Raw genomic sequence first — 18,228 nt, forward strand, 5'->3', positions numbered from 1 at the left:
ATGTGGGAGACAGGCCCATGCAGAATAAGACAAGGGAGTGAACAAAGAATGAGGCAGAAGAGAAGTAGTGTGGGCTAATGACTGAGCTGTAACCTTTAGATCCTAGAGTTGGAACCCTGACCAACCAAATGGTCAACCAACTTTTAAGTCCATACCCAATGGTTTGGATAATGATCTGATGGTAAGGAATCTTTCAAGGTTTGGGGTCAGAAAAAGAGCATAAGGCAAAGGCCAGGAAATCAGGCCAGATGAATGGAGCTGACCTTAAAAATCTCCCAGTGGGATGATCAGTGGTAGAAACTTCTCCTGGGGCCTAGACCAGGTGAGCGAGGCCACCTGTTCATAAGTGCTACTTCTTGTACTTGTACTGTCATTGCCAAGTTGTTTCCTCCTCCTTTCTTAGGAAATCTAGGATAAAAGAAATAATGTGAAGGTTGAAACAGGGGAGATAAGGCAGTGACAGTTTAGTAAATAAAGAATGGAGAAGAGACACAATACATAACATAGTATTTCAGATGTGTGGAATAACCTCTTAACTATGAAAAACATCTAATATCCCTGGTAGTGACACAGACTTCAGAAGCTATCCTTTGGGTTCAGTTACTATTGGATCAACTTTATATTGGGAGGGAGGATGGAGAGAGAGAGAAAGCAGACAGCTGAGTTTTGAAGTTCTCTGCAGAAAGATGGAAAGATTCCCTAGCCTTGCCTGAAGTTTTATGTTCAGGTTTTGGTGGAGGTGGGGGGGTGGGTGTTGTTGTGTTTTGTTTTTATTTTCACGTTGTTAGTCATGAAATTTAAGTTGGAGGCATTGTGTTAGTAATTTGGGTGTAGTGAACAGGAGTGCAACATCTGCCATTTAAAGGGATTTTACTTTGTGCATTCGGGTTGCTTGGTGACCTTTGAAATTTTGTTTTGAGCTGCTGTCAGAGACATAATCATTTTTCTTTCTGAAACACATTTTAACATCTGCAAAGGTTGATCAAGCTAGGATGGTTTTAATAAAATATTAATCTCTCTTGTTTAATGTCAACCCAGCTTTTAAAACTGTTCACCGGCTACCTGAAACACCGGCTCAAGGTGCTTGAGTTGATTTTAATAAATGCCTTTTCCATTAAACGTTCTCGTTGTGGCCAGAGTACATTTAGGGGGTAGAAATTTTTCCAGTCTTGTTCATCTGCAATCCAGTTTCCAGATTCTCTTGTTTTTGAAGTAAGATTACTTTGATTTGCATTTCCTTATCTCAACAGTTAACTGAAAATTTTTTATATTGCAAGGAGGGGAGAGTGTTCTGAATTCTGGCACCAATCTTTCAAAATCTGAATAGTTAAAGGATATTGACTTTTAACAAAATTTAACTTAAATGTCTGGTTTAAATCTGTCTTGTCATTAAAAGGTTATTTACGTTTAAAATGCTGACCTTTCAAGATGTACACAAGAGTGTTCTAAAACAGAGTTTCTGAACATTGGCCATGAAACCACTGTCTTGGGCTGACAAATGGATTGGAAATAAGCTACCCAACACTGGGAATGGGCCATTAATTTTAATCAAAGGTGATGCAGGAAGGCGAATGGGATGCATGACAATGTCAACAGCCCAGTAGGTGTTAAGAGTCCACACAGCCTTCCTTGTTACTTGGTTGGGCCATTAGTTGAGGTTGGGTGAAGACAGAAAGCCATGTCTGGAATTGAATGACCAGGTCACTCCAAAATCTAATGGAGAACTCCTCATTTCAGAAATCACATTGTAATGCCATTAGAAGTCAAGGACAGCATTTAGAAAATATTGGAGGATTTTTTTTTTTTAAACCAGGCACCTTGCTAGTTTTTTCCAACTTTGTCAAGCTCCCCGTTTTGCTGCCTCCTTTCCTTCTGAATGGATCATTGATATTTACAGAGGATCAAGAAATCGAACAGACTGAGAAAAAAAATCTCGAAGCCTGTTTGCTTTTCAGAATTACATATTGTTAGTTGTAAAACTCGGGTAAATGCCAGAAACAATAGCATACCAAAGGAATTAAGCAGGGTAATTAATTCTCTGTGGTGATCTCATTGTCCTTGTCTCTTTCTTGTGTTCTTGTGTGTAGGAATAGTTTCACTAATTGAAACTAAACTTTCTTAATTGCTTTAATGAAAGCATTTGTTTTATAGTTGTAAAGGCCACTGTACTTGTGCCTTACTGTGAATTATCAATATTCACTGATAACATTAGTGCTATTCATGGTGGTGAAAGCCTTTTCTTTTAATCAGTGAGTATTTTCATTATTTTGAGTATTTTTTATTATAAAATGGTAGCATATGACAGCTTGAATTAATGATGTTTATAATAAAGACATAAAAATGCAGAAGGGACAAAGAGGCATTTTTATATCCATGCTTCAGGTTTGTTAAGAAAGTTCATTTATTCTGACACAGTACTGCATACATAAGAAAGATATGTATGACTGCATTAGTAATTTTTACACATTTTTAAGAAAGAAAAGCAATTATATTGCTGTCTTGTTAATGGAATACTGTTATAAGTAATAGTATTTGTTCTTCCTGTAGATGAAGATCAGCTCCGTGCAAAGGGTTATGACAAAACACCAGACTTTATCTTACAAGTACCAGTTGGTAAGTCCTTAAACTCTGTTATGCATTCATTTATAGAGAAAAGATGTGTTTTTTCCCCTAGTTTTTTTTGTTAATATTAGCAAATGTTACCAGAGTAGATTAGCTTTATAAAATTGTTCTAAATGGGTGAAATCGTTGGAAAAGATTATTTTAAAATCGCAGAAAATAGTAGACTCAGAAGAATTCTATGCTTTAAAAACTTTTACATATATTTGAGAAATAAATATGTCTTCTGAAGATATTTTGGTTGCCATTTTCAAGTCATTTCTCTAAATATTGAATTTTTAATACATGGTTCTGTTGAAAAGCCAGGCTCACTTTGGTTTGCTTTCACATTACTTATCAACTTATACAGGCAGTCTCAGAATAGGAGAGGGACTTCTGAAAATGATAAAAATAAAAGGGATGTGATTGTAGCATAAATGTACCTTGTAATGAACATATACAATGTGTTGTTTTATAATTACCTCCATAGATGACGATGAGGGCTAAGCCTCTGCTCATTAATGGGAAGCATAGAGAGGCCTAGGCAGAGTTGAGAATTTTCAATCTTCCCTTCCGTTTGCTCTATATTAGTAATGCTTTGTCCCTTAGCTGTAGAAGGGCACATAATTCACTGGATTGAAAGCAAAGCCTCATTTGGTGATGAATGTAGCCACCACGCCTACCTGCATGACCAGTTCTGGAGCTACTGGAATAGGTAAGGTCCCATTATTTTTCTCTTAAGATAAACGATACTCAGCTGAAATCTCATTAGAAAAAATATTTTGTTTGGCTGCTAAAGATGCTTGTGGCCTTTGTTTCTAGTAAATACAGAGACTTGATTAATGTATTCATTTCAGATAATTTAAACTTCTCTGCTTTCATAATGTTGCTTCATTTTTTAAAACTAAAAATCTCTGCATAAGGTCAAAATTAGTATATACTCCTTTTTCCATTTTATAGTGATAATGTTGGTGTGACTTAAAATATGAATAAGAAGTTGTGCATATTATGATATTGACACTGACTTTTTATCCTTGTCATGTGAAATTTATGCTTACTGTGAGACCTTAAAAAATATTTTATCCTCAGCTCTCTGAGGAAAGTATCCAAACAATATGAAAGATCAAAACAATTTACCTTCCGACAGTAGAAAAGAGTTTACCTACCAACTTCAATCAACATTCCCAAAGGCGTGGCGATCTCAGCGATTAAGAAAAGGGTGATGTTGGAGGAGGGGGAGAAGTACCCACCACGTGCCTGGGCCTGCAGATTATCTCAGTTAATCCTCACAAGGAGATTACTTTTATCCCCATTTTACAGATAACTAAACTGATACTCAAAGAGAGAAAATAATATGCCCTACAGCTGGTCATCATGCATTTGTCTCTCTCACTCCCAAGCCCATGCTATTTCCAGCACAATTCTATTGTCGTTTACAATACAACTGTTGAAACTGGCTTTTTCTGCTGTTGAAGTCCCAAGTTTTCACACCACATATTTTTTCCCTCTTAAAACAGGAGGTGAGTCAAGGGGTAACCTTCCTAAATTAACTGTGTTCCTTGGTCACTGGGCAACAGTAAGAATACAATAATAAGATGACATTAGTCCAGATCATTATGAAATGAGACAGTGGTATCTGTGGACAATGGTCTTATCCTGGAAAAAAACAGTGACAGGCTGCAGAATTTGGCGTTATATTGTTACTCAGCTTTACAAAAGGCCAGCGGACCTCGCCCGTAGCAGCTGCGCTAAAACTAAGCCCACTTTTCGCCATGGTAACAATGATCGTGACAAAATGCTGAATGTAATGGCTTTCTTGATTTTCTTGTGTAATTGTGCGTAGCATCCGAGCTTTACTTTACGGGGATAGAGGAAGAAAGTGCAAAATGTTTTAGAAATCAATGCTGCTTCAGCGTTTCCTGTCTTTTATTCAGCCATTATTCAAATTAGCAGTAATGTGGCAAATTCAATTTTAGATTTTTAGCAATTTTATGATGAGTTTGAAATAGTAAAGAAAGCATCGTTTTTGATAGTATAGGGAAAGCAATGACAAGAAAATCAAATTGCATAAGTTTAGGTTGCTAAAGGATTTTAAAAAACTGATAAACTCAATCATTATGCATTGAGACTATCTCCCTCCCCGCTTTCGTATGGTCAAGTCTTTGATGAGGAACAATTACAAATTGAATCCCAAATAGTAGAGCTTACTTAAAAATTCTCAAAGTACATCTTCATTCTAAAACTCAACTATTTTTTGAGTGCCTAGTACTTACTATTTTAGAGGCAACACCTATGGATTATTGACATGACTGGAGGGGGTCTGAGCAATGGATAATTTAAGACAGTTTCCTTTGGACTTCTAGATTATTTTATTGCATGCTACTTTCTATTCTAATGATGTTTTACTTACACTACTGTTGATTTACATTCCCTAAACACGTTCTTTGAATATATACTGGCTAAGTGGACATAATTTATTTAGGGCATGTTGTGTCATGAGGGAAAACCAGCCTTGGTTTTAAATATTCCAGATCATTCAAGGAGGACATACTCTACACAAAAGTGACTGGTGTTACCAAATGTCTGCAGAGAGGCCAAGAAATGCAAGTAGTGCTGAAATTCAAAATGGAACATAGAGGCATTTACTTGGATATAAAATTTTGATTGTAAAAATGATACAAACTTACCAGTGATGGGCATTTTGACAGAAGGGGGACTTAGCCCATATATGAAAGTATGAGATCCTACTCTTTTCATATTTTACCTCCACAAAAATTCACATAGTGGTTGCCAAAGTTCTTCAGAGTTAGAAGAAATCATCTCTCCCCCAGTAGGTAGCCTTTCAAGGGGGCTATTGGTTGGCGTTTGGGCTAATTGCTTTTTTTGTGTGATAAACCTCTAGTTGACATAAAAACTATCTAATTGTCACACTATTTTTAGATGAAACATTGGATTTTATGATAAGACTGTTCAATTAATATTTGTAGAATCAAAACCTTGCATAAACCCATTTTTCCCTTACAAATAACTACAGAGCCCCTAATTTTTAGTTTAATATTTCTTCAAGAGTTTTATTTTTATGCTAAGTTGATATTCTTACTCTGCCTTTCAGCAATTTTTCACACAATTGATCACACCCTCCCTCTATATTGAAGCATTTTCTTTTCTTGGCTTCCAAGATATATTCTTCTGTGTCCCTACTGTCATACAAGCAGCATACTCAGTCTCTTTTGCTGGCCCTTTTTCCCCTTCTAGCTCCAGGCTGGAGAGCCTGGAAGTCTGTGCTCACCTCTCTTCCCTTTTCTATCTGCATTCTGCGCCCCCCCGGGGTGTTCCCTTGAAGATCTCATCAGAGACTGTAGCTTTATGTACCATCTCTAAGATGGTATCTCCTAATTTTTACCCCCATCCCTAATATTCCCCCTGAGTACAAATTTGTTTGTCTATCCAACTATTCACGCAGTATCTCTTCTTGGATAGCTAATAGGTTTCTCCCACTTAACATGTCCAAAATTAAACTCTGGATTTTCCTTCCCAAGCTGGTTACTCCCCCATTTCCTCCCAGGTTCACTAATGGCACTACAATTTGCCCAAACACTCAAGCCAAAAACCTACATATCATCACCAATCCATCAGCATGTCCTTTCAGCTCGATTATCACGTCTCAAATCATGCCATTTGTCACCACCTCACCTGCCATCGCCTCACTGTCTGTCAGCATCTCTTGGACTGTTGCTGTAGCTTACAAACTGGTCTCCTTACGTCAACTCTTGTGCTCCTGTGGTCAGTTTTTCATACCCCAGTCAGAATGACTCTTGGAAAATATAAATCAGATAATGTCACTTCCCTGCTCAAAACTCTTCATTGGCTTCCCATCACGTTTAAAATGAAATCCAAATTCTTTACCGTGACATTCAGAGCCCTGCATGATCTGCCTCTCCACTACCACCAGTTCTCTCCACACCTACCTCTCTCTTCTCATCTAAGGTTCTCTCCCTCTATACTTCTTTGGCCACACTGGCTTTCTTGGTCTTCCTTGAATTTACACTGCTTGTTTCTACTTCAAGACCCTTACTCTGGCTAATCCTTCCGCTTGCAATTTTCTTCACTTGGATCTCCACATAGCGTACTCCTCACCACATTCAAGTCTCTGCTCAAATTTCTTCTCCTCAGGGGACCTTCCCTGATCACCTCAATCACCTCACTCAGCTTTACTTTTCTTCATACTTACCCCTATCTGAGTGAATGAATAGACTATAGTTGGAAACATTTATGTAAACACCAATTTGCTTTAATAGAGCTTTACCTTTTATATGGCTGTTTCTAATTTCTATATGTAGTGTGCCCCTCATTCGTTTGTCATCAAAGCTTCAGGAATTTTCCATGGCTTAATTAACCTCCAAAAATTTTAAATTTTACTATGCAGTCACCTTCCCTAAAATCAAAGATATTGAGTACAGAGCATTAGCTGCCTTTCCTGCAAGTAGACCCTCATCCCGGGTATGAACCTTGATTAAATACCTCCTCAAAACTACAGTCTCTACTTCTGTGGAGTTAAAGGAAATAAAGAGTGCCTCTGAGAAGCAGCATTTGGAGCGTAATACAGCCCCAAATTATATACAGTTTATATATACAATTGCATAGAAAATACATATATAAATGTATATATCCCATATACATAGGACTGTATATACAAATTATATAGAAAACATTTTTCCTTATGCAATCAACACAAAAAAAAATCTTCTCATTTTACTTCTCTAGTCAAAAAGTGAAACCTTTGACAATTTGACCTTATTACTAAGTATATTTTCATATTCTGATGGTGACAGGTAAAGAAAGAAACCAATTCTACAATCTGAGGCCAAATTACATACAGGGGTTCTAACTCGTGGCCTTTCAAAGAAGTAGGAGCAGACACCCTGTGCTTACTTTTGGTGGTTGGAGGCAAAGTGGGTCACTTTGAGTGAAAATATTGAGTGACCCTAAATAGCAAAGGGCCACATGCAGCCACACAGGACATGAATAGTGCCCAACAACTAGTAATCAAGAACGTAGACATCCCAACTGCAAGTTCAGCCCCACCGTCTGCCATTCCGGGCACATTCTGGCACAGTGTCATCAGTGGAATCTATTAAAAACCGAAGTGTACTTTGTAAATATACCTCTCTACTTCTCTCAAAGAAGATCTAAGCTCACTGACTGGAAAGAATAAGATAAAGTTCTGTTTGAATGATTTTCCAGTTTAGTGATCCTCCAAGTAATGGAAGGAATCTCTCCTGTTCCTGGGTCTTGAATCCAGGCTGTGCCGCTTTCTGGTCCCAAGACTGGGAGCAACTGCTTACCCTCCCTGAGCCTTTGTTTTCTCCTCAGTAAAATGAGGTTAATAATACCTTCTTCATCATGTTGTTGTGAAGATCAGTTAAAGCACTTTCAGAGTGCCTGGCAGTCAACAAATATTAGTTCCTGTATGTCTCTTTTTCTTGAATATCACTTTCTGATGGAATTTAGAAATCTGAGTAGACGTTTTTAATTGCCTTCTTTGCCGGATAAACTGCTGCTTGGCTAACTTGAGCACTCAGCTTGGCCGCCATCTCTTTGGGAAACCTTCCTGCAATTCCAAGATTGGGTTCAGTGCCCCTCCTGTGTTCTGCTAATAATTTCATAGCATTTACAGATATTGTAATTGCTTGTTTACTTGTCACCCTCCTCCAGTTAATATTGGGTTCCATCTTATCTGTTTGTTTTGTCCATCATCAAATGCCCAGAAGCTGGTGGAATACCTGGCACATAGGTACTGGTAGGTATCAGTAGATATTTATTTGAACGAATGAATATATGAGTGAATTTTCTGATACATGACAGACAACAACATTTTGAATCAACCATTCAGGATTTTATCAGACATGTGACAGTAAACCACAATAGACCCCAATTTTTTTCTTTGTGAATGCCACTCTAAGGACAATGAGAAAAATGCCTCATTTTTCTAAAAAACTTTTACAAACTTTTCAGATATATAGACTTTTGCAGATCTGTTTCATGAAATGTAGCATAAGTGTGATTACCTAAGGAGTTTTAAAATAGAAAATAATTGATAACTAAGTGGCAGAAGCATTATATAAGGTTTTTTAGGTAAATATTTATAATCTTAGATTGATTACTTGCTTTCGCAAAATTTCAACCAGGTCTCACATTTGAGATTTGACATGGAATGCCTTGAAAACCCTGAGCAGAAGATATTCTGTAGTTTCTTTAGGGGATACGTGAAACTGGGTCCCACACTAACACTTTGGGGGCCTGGGACAAGAGTACAAATGGAGGCCCATATACCATGTGCCTACGTATTTAAGCTTGTATATCAGGTTAACAGACATTCAATAAAATATACTTAATCTTACATGAGGATCTGGAAATTCAGATTTGCATTAAGAATTCCCAGACTCCTTGGAGATCCAGGCTGCATGTGGCAGTGTAGGGATAGGTGGGCCTGCTGCATAGCCCACCTCCCTTCTCTTCCCACCCTTGTCTCCATCCTACACCTGGACAGGTGTCAAGCACACCCAAGCCTGCACATCTAGCTTCCATGTACCTTCCTACAAACTGCTGTCCTTGGCCATCTCTCAGGCCAGAGGTGCACAGTCTGGTGGTCTGCCCTCTTATCAGGCAGATGAACCTAAGAGAAAGGGCTGTGCAGACCTTGGGAGTTTTCTCAGGGCTATTTGGTCAGGAAGTTCTGAGGTCCCTGGTAACATGGAATGTGGCCTAGAAAGGGATTGTGGAGACAGACATCAGGTGGGGACGTTCCCTTGGCTCCACAGACTCCTCACCTCATGGGTTGGATTACAACCAGAGAGGGCCAGAGCAGAATCCTCTGGAGTTTGGGTCCAGGCCATGGACCCCTCTTGACTGGGTCTGAAGGACAGTATCAAAGGAAGAAAGTACGTATATCTTCCAAAGTCATTTCTTCTTCTGGTGTTAGGATATGAGGGGAGATGAGCACCAGAGGAAATATGGTCTTGATCACATTTATGTATTACATAAGAGCTGAGTTCCATCTGTCAAATTTTTGAACCTTTGGCTCCAAGGAGTCTACTCTTCTAGAGGCAATGCTAAGCTAATACCATCTGCCACAAGAATTGATTTGACTTTAGTTTTTACCTCTAAGTATTTTTTAAAGATTGCTTATTTACTCAATCATTTAGCAATTGCTTTCTCTGGTCCGTGCTAACTTGAGAGGCGAGACATTTAGAATGGGGCTGCCAAGCAGTTAGTTAAGGAAGGTATTTTTCAGAGGATGGCCAAAGTTTTTTTCTGTATTAAGATACTTCCAGGAAGCCTGCAATTAGCCAAATCACAGATTTCCAGTTATTTCAGTCTTGTTAAAAACATGGCTGATCACATCTGTCTTAAGTTAGAGTATATGTCTCAGCAATAGAAACTCTTGCAAACCTTCAATTACAGCAGCCTCAGAAGGCACTGCTGCCGTATACTAACAAGCAGTCATCAGCAACAACAAGAGACGGATTGACTAATAATTAGCAAATGCACTTCTCTAAAGGTAAAATATAATAATTTGCTTTTCCGTCTCTTATAGTGTAGACAGTAGTGAAAGATTGGTGTCCCGTTGTTCCAGGCAAATACTTGACACTGTTATTAGCTCAGGTAACCTTGAAATATTTGAAAAGGAGAGACGAAGTATCTTCTGTGTATATAGTACTTTTATAAGAATGATTTCTCATAACAGGTACCATTTTTTCTGCATTTGGAATGTGAATAGCAAGAACTTTCCCCACCAGGGAATTCATATTTTCTATTAATTGTTTTCAATGTTGACTTTAAATACAAAACTGCATAAAGAATAGAAATGTTGTCTTAAGCCTTTAAAGTGATATTTGCAATAAAGATGTGGTTGTTGAGAAACTAGAATGAGTTAAATCAAAGGATTAAAGGGAAAGAAAATAGACCTATAAGGAAATATCAATGAATTCGTTTCTCAGAAAGATATCTATCTGATTACTGTCTTCAAGCAAATGCAAGATTTTTATTGAAGAGGATCCATATTGACCAGTTTTGCAAATCCAGGGGATAAAAAAATTGTTGAAAGGATGACACTTCCTGCTGACCCCTTATGATGGAGTTAATGTGAGTCACGTATGGTTCAGAAATGGTACGCCAAACCAAACCAACAAGGAAATGATTGGATGGCCATTCTCAGAATGGAAACACAACCATTATGGTCATCCAGAGAGAGTGAGGGAAAAATAAAAACCATTCAGCCAATAGGAAGAGAATCAAGAGCACAGTTAAAATCAGGAGCCTAAGAATTCAGAGTCCATTTCTGAGACTACTTCTAGAATAATGGAGATCAGGTTGAAATTGATGCTAAAATGGCTTGGGGTCAGCGATTCTTAAACTTCATTATGCATCAAGATCCCATGGGGAACACTTTAAAAATATTGATGTGGCCTTTATCCCTAGAGAACTGATTTAATTGATGTGCAGTGGAGACTGGGTCTTGGGAGCTTTTGTTGTGTTTTGAAAACTTTAGATGATAATGCTAATCTGCATCCAGCATTGAAGTCGACTTCTTTACCTAGCCTTGATTTGCCAGCTAGCCCTAGCGTTCCTAGCCTATCTGCTTCCAGAGTCTTGATGAGAAAAATCATAGCTTTACTCACGAAGAGCGGTTCGGATCAGCAAACACTTCCCAGGCACTGTGTGAGTCAGTAGGGGCCCAGCCTCTGCCTTTGAGGAGTGCACAGTGAGGACTGAGGCAGTAAACTGCAGAGACAGGACCTGAACCCAGCGCTCCCTCTGAACTCACACCTGTGCTCTTTCTGCTCTACCACGCAGCCTCATGTCAGTCACGGTAATAAATCTGATATAGACTTCTTAGTCAGTCAGTTAATGGGTTTGCAAAGCTGAAGTGACACAGCTGTCCAGCATACGAGGTTTAGATACTCACCTTCGTGTGGTTGGAGAAAATGGGCCCGGTGTTCTCTGTTGCAGTCTCAAGAGCCTGTATTCTATATTCAAAATGGATAGCTGTGTGATTACTATAAAAGCCTGTCCTATACACCCATACACCCAGAATATAAGGACCGCTAAATTGTTGGATTTGAAATCCCACAGAGTCAAAGAGGTTTTTTGTATATGGTACAGTTTTCACAAATTCTGACTGAATTGTCTAAAGATAGTCTGAATTCAGAAGAGAAGTAGACTGTAAAATATCTGTTAGGAAATATAGGGGTTTTTTTGCTGAGGAAGATTAACCCTGAGCTAACATCTGTGCCAGTCTTGCTTTATTTTGTATGTGGGTTGCCACCACAGCATGGCTCACGAGTGGTGTAGGTCCATGCCCAGGATCCAAACCCATGACCCCAGGCCGCCGAAGCAAAGTGCACGAACTTAACCACTAGGCCATGGGGCCAGCCCCTGTAGGTTTGTTATTTTAAATAGAGTTCATATTTTATTCTGAATTGCACTTTGTTGCACGTAAAAAGTAAGTCTCTTTTAATGAATAAGAATATTTTTAAAAACAACTTTATTGAGGTATAATTGACATACAATAAACTGCATATATTTAAAGTGTACAGTTTGACAAGTTGTGACATATGTATAAACTCACAAAACTGTCACCAGGATAGAGGTAGTGAATATACCTACCATATGCCCAAAAGTTCCTTGTGCCCCTTTATAATCCTTCCTGTCAATCTCTTCAATTCTCCCTGCACCCAGGCAACCACTGATCTGCTTTCTGTCACTATAGATTAGTTTGCATTTTCTAGTATTTTCTGTAAATGGAATCATACAGTATGTACTCTTTTGTCTGGCTTTTTTTACTCAACATAATCATTTCAGTATTCATCCATGTTGTTGAGTGGATGAATAGTTCATTCCTTTTTATTGCTGAGAAGTGTTCAGTTGCATGGGTGTACCACTTGTTGTTTATCTATTCACCTGTTGATGGACATTTAGGTCGTTTCTAGTTCTGGCTAGTAGTAATAAACTCTTATGAACAGTCATGTAAAAATCTTTGTATGGTTTCATTTCTCTTGGTCAAATACCTAGAAATGAAATGGTTGGGACATGTGGTACGTGTATGTTTACCTTTTTACAAAATGATTAAACTGTTTTCCAAAGTGGTTGTATGATTTTACCTTCCCACCAGCAGTTTATGATAGTTCCAGGTGCTCCCCACCTCCCCATCGCTTGGTATGGTCAGTCTTTTTAACTGTAGGCTTTCTAATGATTGTGTAGTAGTGTCTCAATGTGATCTTAATTTGCATTTCTGCAATGACGAATGATATGGAGAATCTTTTTATATGCTTATTTGCTACCTATTTGTCGTCTTTGGAGAAGTGTCCATTCAAATCTTTGGCTCATTTTTTGAGTTGTTTTCTTATTATTGAGTTTTGGGAGTTTTAAAAAAATATTCTGGATTTAAGTCCTTTATCGGATATGTGGTCAGATATGAAATATTGTCTCCCAGTCTGTGGCTTGTCTTTTCGTTCTCTTAACAGTGGCTTTCAAAGATCAGAAGTTTTTAATTTTTTTTTTAATAATTTTATTTATTTATTTACTTTTTCCCCCAAAGCCGCAGTAGATAGTTGTGCGTCATAGCTGCACATCCTTCTAGTTGCTGTATGTGGGACGGGGCCTCAGCATGGCCAGAGAAGCGGTGTGTTGGTGGGCACCCGGGATCCGAACCCGGGCCGCCAGCAGCGGAGCGCGCACACTTAACCGCTAAGCCATGGCGCCGGCCCAGAAATTTTTAATTTTAATGAAGTCCGGTTTACCAATTTTTTCTTTTATGGATTATGCCTTTGATGCCATATCTAAGAAATCTTAAAGATCTAAAGAAATCACAAATATTTTCCCCTTATTTTCTTCTAAAAGATTTATAATTTTAAATTTACATTTAGGTCTATGATCCATTTTCAGTTAATTTTTATATATGGTGTGATGTACGGATCGAAGTTCATTTTCTTGCATATGGATATCCAATTGTTCCAGAACCATTTGTTGAAAAGACTACCTTTTCTCCACTAAATAGCTTTTGCACATTTGTCAAAAATCAATTGATCATGTATATGTGATTCTTTTTCTGAATTCTCTGTCTTGTTCTGTTGATCAATTTGTCTGTCTTTATGCCAATTCTACACTGTCTTGATTACTGTAACATTATAATTTTAGAAACAGTGTCCTCCAACTTTGTTTTTCTTTTTTAAAGTTATTTTTGTCTATTCTAGGTCCTTTGCATTACCAAATGAATTTTAGAATCAGCTTATAAATTCCTAAAAATGTCTGCTGGGATTCTGATTGTAATCACATTGAATTTATAAATAAACTTGGGAAGAACTGATATCTTAACTTAATTGATATTGAGTCTTCTGATCCATAAACATGGTATCTCTCCATTTATTTAGGTCTTTTAACATTTTTCTCAAAAATGCCCTATAGTTTTTAGTATAAAAATCTCACGTTTTTTGACAGATTGATTTCTATGTATTTTATATTTCTTTCTTTCTTTTTTTTTTTTTGTGAGGAAGATCAGCCCTGAGCTAACATCCATGCCGATCTTCCTCGACTTTATGTGGGATGCCGCCACAGCATGGCCGGAGAAGCGGTGCGTCGGTGCCGCGCCCAGGATCCGAACCCAGGCGCCAGCAGCCGAGCTTGCGCACCTAACTGTTGGCCACAGGCCAGCCCAGTATTTTATATTTCTTGATTCTGTTGGAAGTGATAGTTTTTGTTTGTTTCCTTTTGTTCATTGTTACTAAGAGGAATACCGTTGATTTTGTATATTGGTCTTGCATCCTGCACTGTGTAAACCCATTTATTAATACTTTATGTTTTTGGTAGACGCCATAGGATTTTCTACATAGACAACCATGTCAGACAGTTTTACTTCTTTTTTCAATTTGGATGCTTTGGGTGCTTTTTTTTTTTTAAACTAACTGTACTGGCTAGAGTCTCCTATATAAAGTGAATAGTGATGGAAGCATACATCGTTGCCCTGCTCCTGATCTTGGAGGAAAGGCATTCAATCTTTCAGCTTTAAGAGTAACATTAGCAAGGGGCCGGCCCCGTGGCGTAGCAGTTAAGTGCGTGCGCTCCACTGCCGGCGGTCCAGGTTCGGATCCTGGGTGCGCACCGCTTGTCAGGCCATACTGTGTGGCGTCCCACATAAAGTAGAGGAGGATCGGCACGGATGTTAGCTCAGGGCCAGTCTTCCTCAGCGAAAAGAGGAGGATTGGCATGGATGTTAGCTCAGGGCTGATCTTCCTCACAAAAAAAAGAAGAATATTAGCTATAGGTTTTTGTAGTTGCCCTTTATCAGATTGAGGAAAGCCCCTTCTATTCCTAGTTTGCTGAGGGTTTTTATCAAAAATGGATGTTGGATTTTTGTCAAATGCTTTTTCTATATCTATTAAGATGACCATATGGGTGTTTTTTATTAATCAGTGAATTACAGTGATTGATTCTTGAATGTTATGCCAACCTTATGTTCCTGAGATAAACCTCCACTTGGTCATTAAGCAATATCCTTTTTATATTTTCTCGGATTTGATTTGCTAAAAACTTAAGAATTTTTGCATCTATATTCATGAGTGATATTTGTCTGTGATTTATTTTTCCTTCTAAAGTTTTTGTCTGGTTTTTCTATTGGAGTAACTCTGTCCTCATAGTATGAGTTGGGAAGTATCTCTTCCTTTTCAATTTTCTGGAAAAGTTTGTGCAGAATTATTATTTCTTCCTTAAATGTTAGATAGAATTCCCCAGTCAAACCATCTGGGCCTATTTTTTTTGTTGGAAAGTGGTTTTTTTTGTTGTTTTTTTTTTGTTTTGGTGAGGAAGATTAGCCCTGAGCTAACCTCCGTTGCCAATCTTCCTCTTTTTGCTGAGGAGTATTGGCCTTTGGCTAACATTTGTGCCCATCTTCCCTACTTTATATGGGACACTGCCACAGCATGGCTTGACAAGCAGTGTTTCAGTGCGCGCCCGGGATCCGACCCTGCGAGCCCCAGGCTGCCGAAGCGGAGCGTGAGCACTTAACTGCTACGCCACCGGGCTGGCCCCTTGATGATGGTTTTTAATACCCAATTTAACACATTGTAAACCAGTTTGTCTTGTTCAACATTAATCTTGTAATCTTATTTTTGCTATTTAACTTGTAGACTTCATTGCCATCCTAGACAAATTTCCTTAGGCATCAAATACGAATAGAATAATCTATGACAGAGTACTGTGCAAACCTGCGGGTTTCTTTCTTCTGATCTCTCTCTCTCTCTAAACAGACATCCATGTATTCTCTCTCTCTTTCTCCCAGCCTCCTGAGAGTTGGAGTGGGATTTTCAGTCACTACTTTTTGCCCAATAAAAGGGAAGGCTTTGGTATGGTCAAGGCCAAAGAATGGATAATAAGCTTATGGCTGTTAGAAAGCAGCTTTCTTTGGTCATCTTTTGATAGCAGTCACTAAGGGCTTCTGCTGCCTTTTGGGCTAAAATAAAGCCAGCCATCTCTTGGTGAGATAGCACAGCAGTTCACAGCATTTATGCTTTTTCTCTCCCTCTACATGTAAGAGACACATTTTCCCGTTTTTGAGCATCTTCTGCTATTAGATATCACTCAAGAATCTTCTGGGATGAGTGACTTATAGGTGATGAGGCTGTGTTGCCCTACTTTGCCCTTGCTCATTCTCTTCTCACACATGTGGAGTATGGAAAATGAGCCACAAATACAATTTGCATGTCTCTTACTCTTCTTCTCCTAAAACTCAAATCTATGTGGATACATAATAGCAATGGTAAACATCCTTTTCTTCTATTCTGATTGACTCTGGAAATCATATTCTTGTAAAAGCTAAACTCCTACTGTGAATTCTATTTATCCATTAACACAAGCCCCTTATATTTTCTCGTATTTTTCTTGCTCTCTCCTTTACCTTCTTAGTCTACTTTTGTGATTTATGTGAATTCCATTCTCTTGTTTCACTCTCTTTCCTACCTGAATTACTAACATTGAGATATTTCCTGTGTTTTGTTCGCTCTTAATTTCTCACTGGTAAGGATTTGACCAGCCAGGTATCTTGTTAACCCCATCCTGCTTCTCTTTTATATTCTTTTTTGCTGTTTCCTTCCCTTTTGTTGCTGGCAGTTTTGCTAACCTCCACCACCTCCCCATTTTAAATTTAGTTCCATAGCATCCCTAATGGCTTACTCCAAGGGACCATAAATTCAAAATTAATGCAAAATTCCATTATTTAATAAAGAGGATTTTTTTAATTCATAAAGCTCATCGACATGTAAATATGAGGCTGTCACAGTCATGCTTGATAGCTTCAACTATAATACCTTCAGAGAACTCTATATTGATTATAAAGGTGGTGAAAATGAAGTCATTGATTGTGTGCATAGGCCAGGTGTGTAAAACCATATTGAACTCAACACTAGACCAAAATATTTGATCAGCCCCAATTGCCTTTCATTGTTTTAATGTGAAATGAATATTTTTACCACTATATATTCCTAATGCAGCACATTCTAGCAAAGTGGTCCATCAGTAATAGCATAATATGCAACTAAATTCAGTAGAAATTGATTGAGTTCCTTCTCTGTAAAGGCAGCATATTATGCAATTCAGAGCATACAAAGATGAGCAAAAGCTAACCTTGCCTTCAAGGAATTGAAGTCAATCTGATAGGGAAACAAAATAACACTGAGCCCCAACTTGTACAACACATTAGTTTGAGCACTTACATGTATTGTCCTCTTTAATCCACGTAACAGTTCTATGAGGCAGCTACTAGTATTTAATCCTCATATGAGAAAGTTGAGGCGTAGAAAGGGTAGATGCCCAGATCAAAGTCACAGAGCTGGAAAGCCAGCTGAGATTTTTGAATAGAAGAGTGGCATGATCAGGCCTAACTTTAGGATGGATGTTCTGATAGCAATGCTTAGAATAGACAGAAACAAGAAATTGGGGATAGGAACACATTCCCAGTCTCTTACACTCATCCATATTGAAATAATCCCTTAATTCCCAAATTATTTTGGTAGATGGACATGAAAGGAGACCAGATAGACTTACAGAGATAATAAAGGCAGAATTTACAAAATTTGGCAAGTAACTAAATGTTGTTTTATTGGGAGGTGTGGAACAAAGATAACTTTGAGGTTTTGATATTGGTACTGGGGAGAATAATGATGCTATTAAGGAGTTAAGAGTGGAAAATAATCTAGGTTAGTGTAACTTCAGTTGCAATGTCTAGAGATGTCCAAAGGTGACTGGGTTGTGGGATAGGAGTCCAAGTGATGGAATCAGAGATAAATTGATTTAGAGATCATCAGCAGTAGAAATAGCGAAGTGGGTTTTCACAGAGCAGGAGAGTAGAGAAATGCCTATCTTTATGGACAGGGAGAGAAAGATGACTGTAATATAATGACATCCATAATAAAGTTTAGAGAATTGATTAATAATAAATATTGCTCTTACAGTGAACAAAATTTTCTCTAAATTTACTGACTCTCACCCTTCATCTCTCACATTTAAACATTTATAAAGTAATTTTAGTCTAGTTGCATTGAATCTGATTACTTGGAGTATTGATAGTTAACCTAACAT

General features: G+C 38.1%; 1 protein-coding gene across 2 annotated transcripts in view; it reads left to right on the forward strand.

Moving 5' to 3' along the window:
• CDIN1 (CDAN1 interacting nuclease 1) overlaps positions 1–18,228 on the forward strand; it is a 280,480-nt gene that overhangs the window by 103,631 nt on the left and 158,621 nt on the right. For both annotated transcript variants that reach the window (XM_058541179.1, XM_058541178.1), the window contains exons 9-10: positions 2,548–2,613; positions 3,208–3,313. In XM_058541179.1, the coding sequence (XP_058397162.1) occupies positions 2,548–2,613; positions 3,208–3,313 (172 nt within the window). The remainder of the gene's footprint in view (positions 1–2,547; positions 2,614–3,207; positions 3,314–18,228) is intronic.

Source organism: Diceros bicornis, chromosome 5, assembly GCF_020826845.1.
Source record: "Diceros bicornis minor isolate mBicDic1 chromosome 5, mDicBic1.mat.cur, whole genome shotgun sequence".
NCBI lineage: Eukaryota > Metazoa > Chordata > Mammalia > Perissodactyla > Rhinocerotidae > Diceros > Diceros bicornis.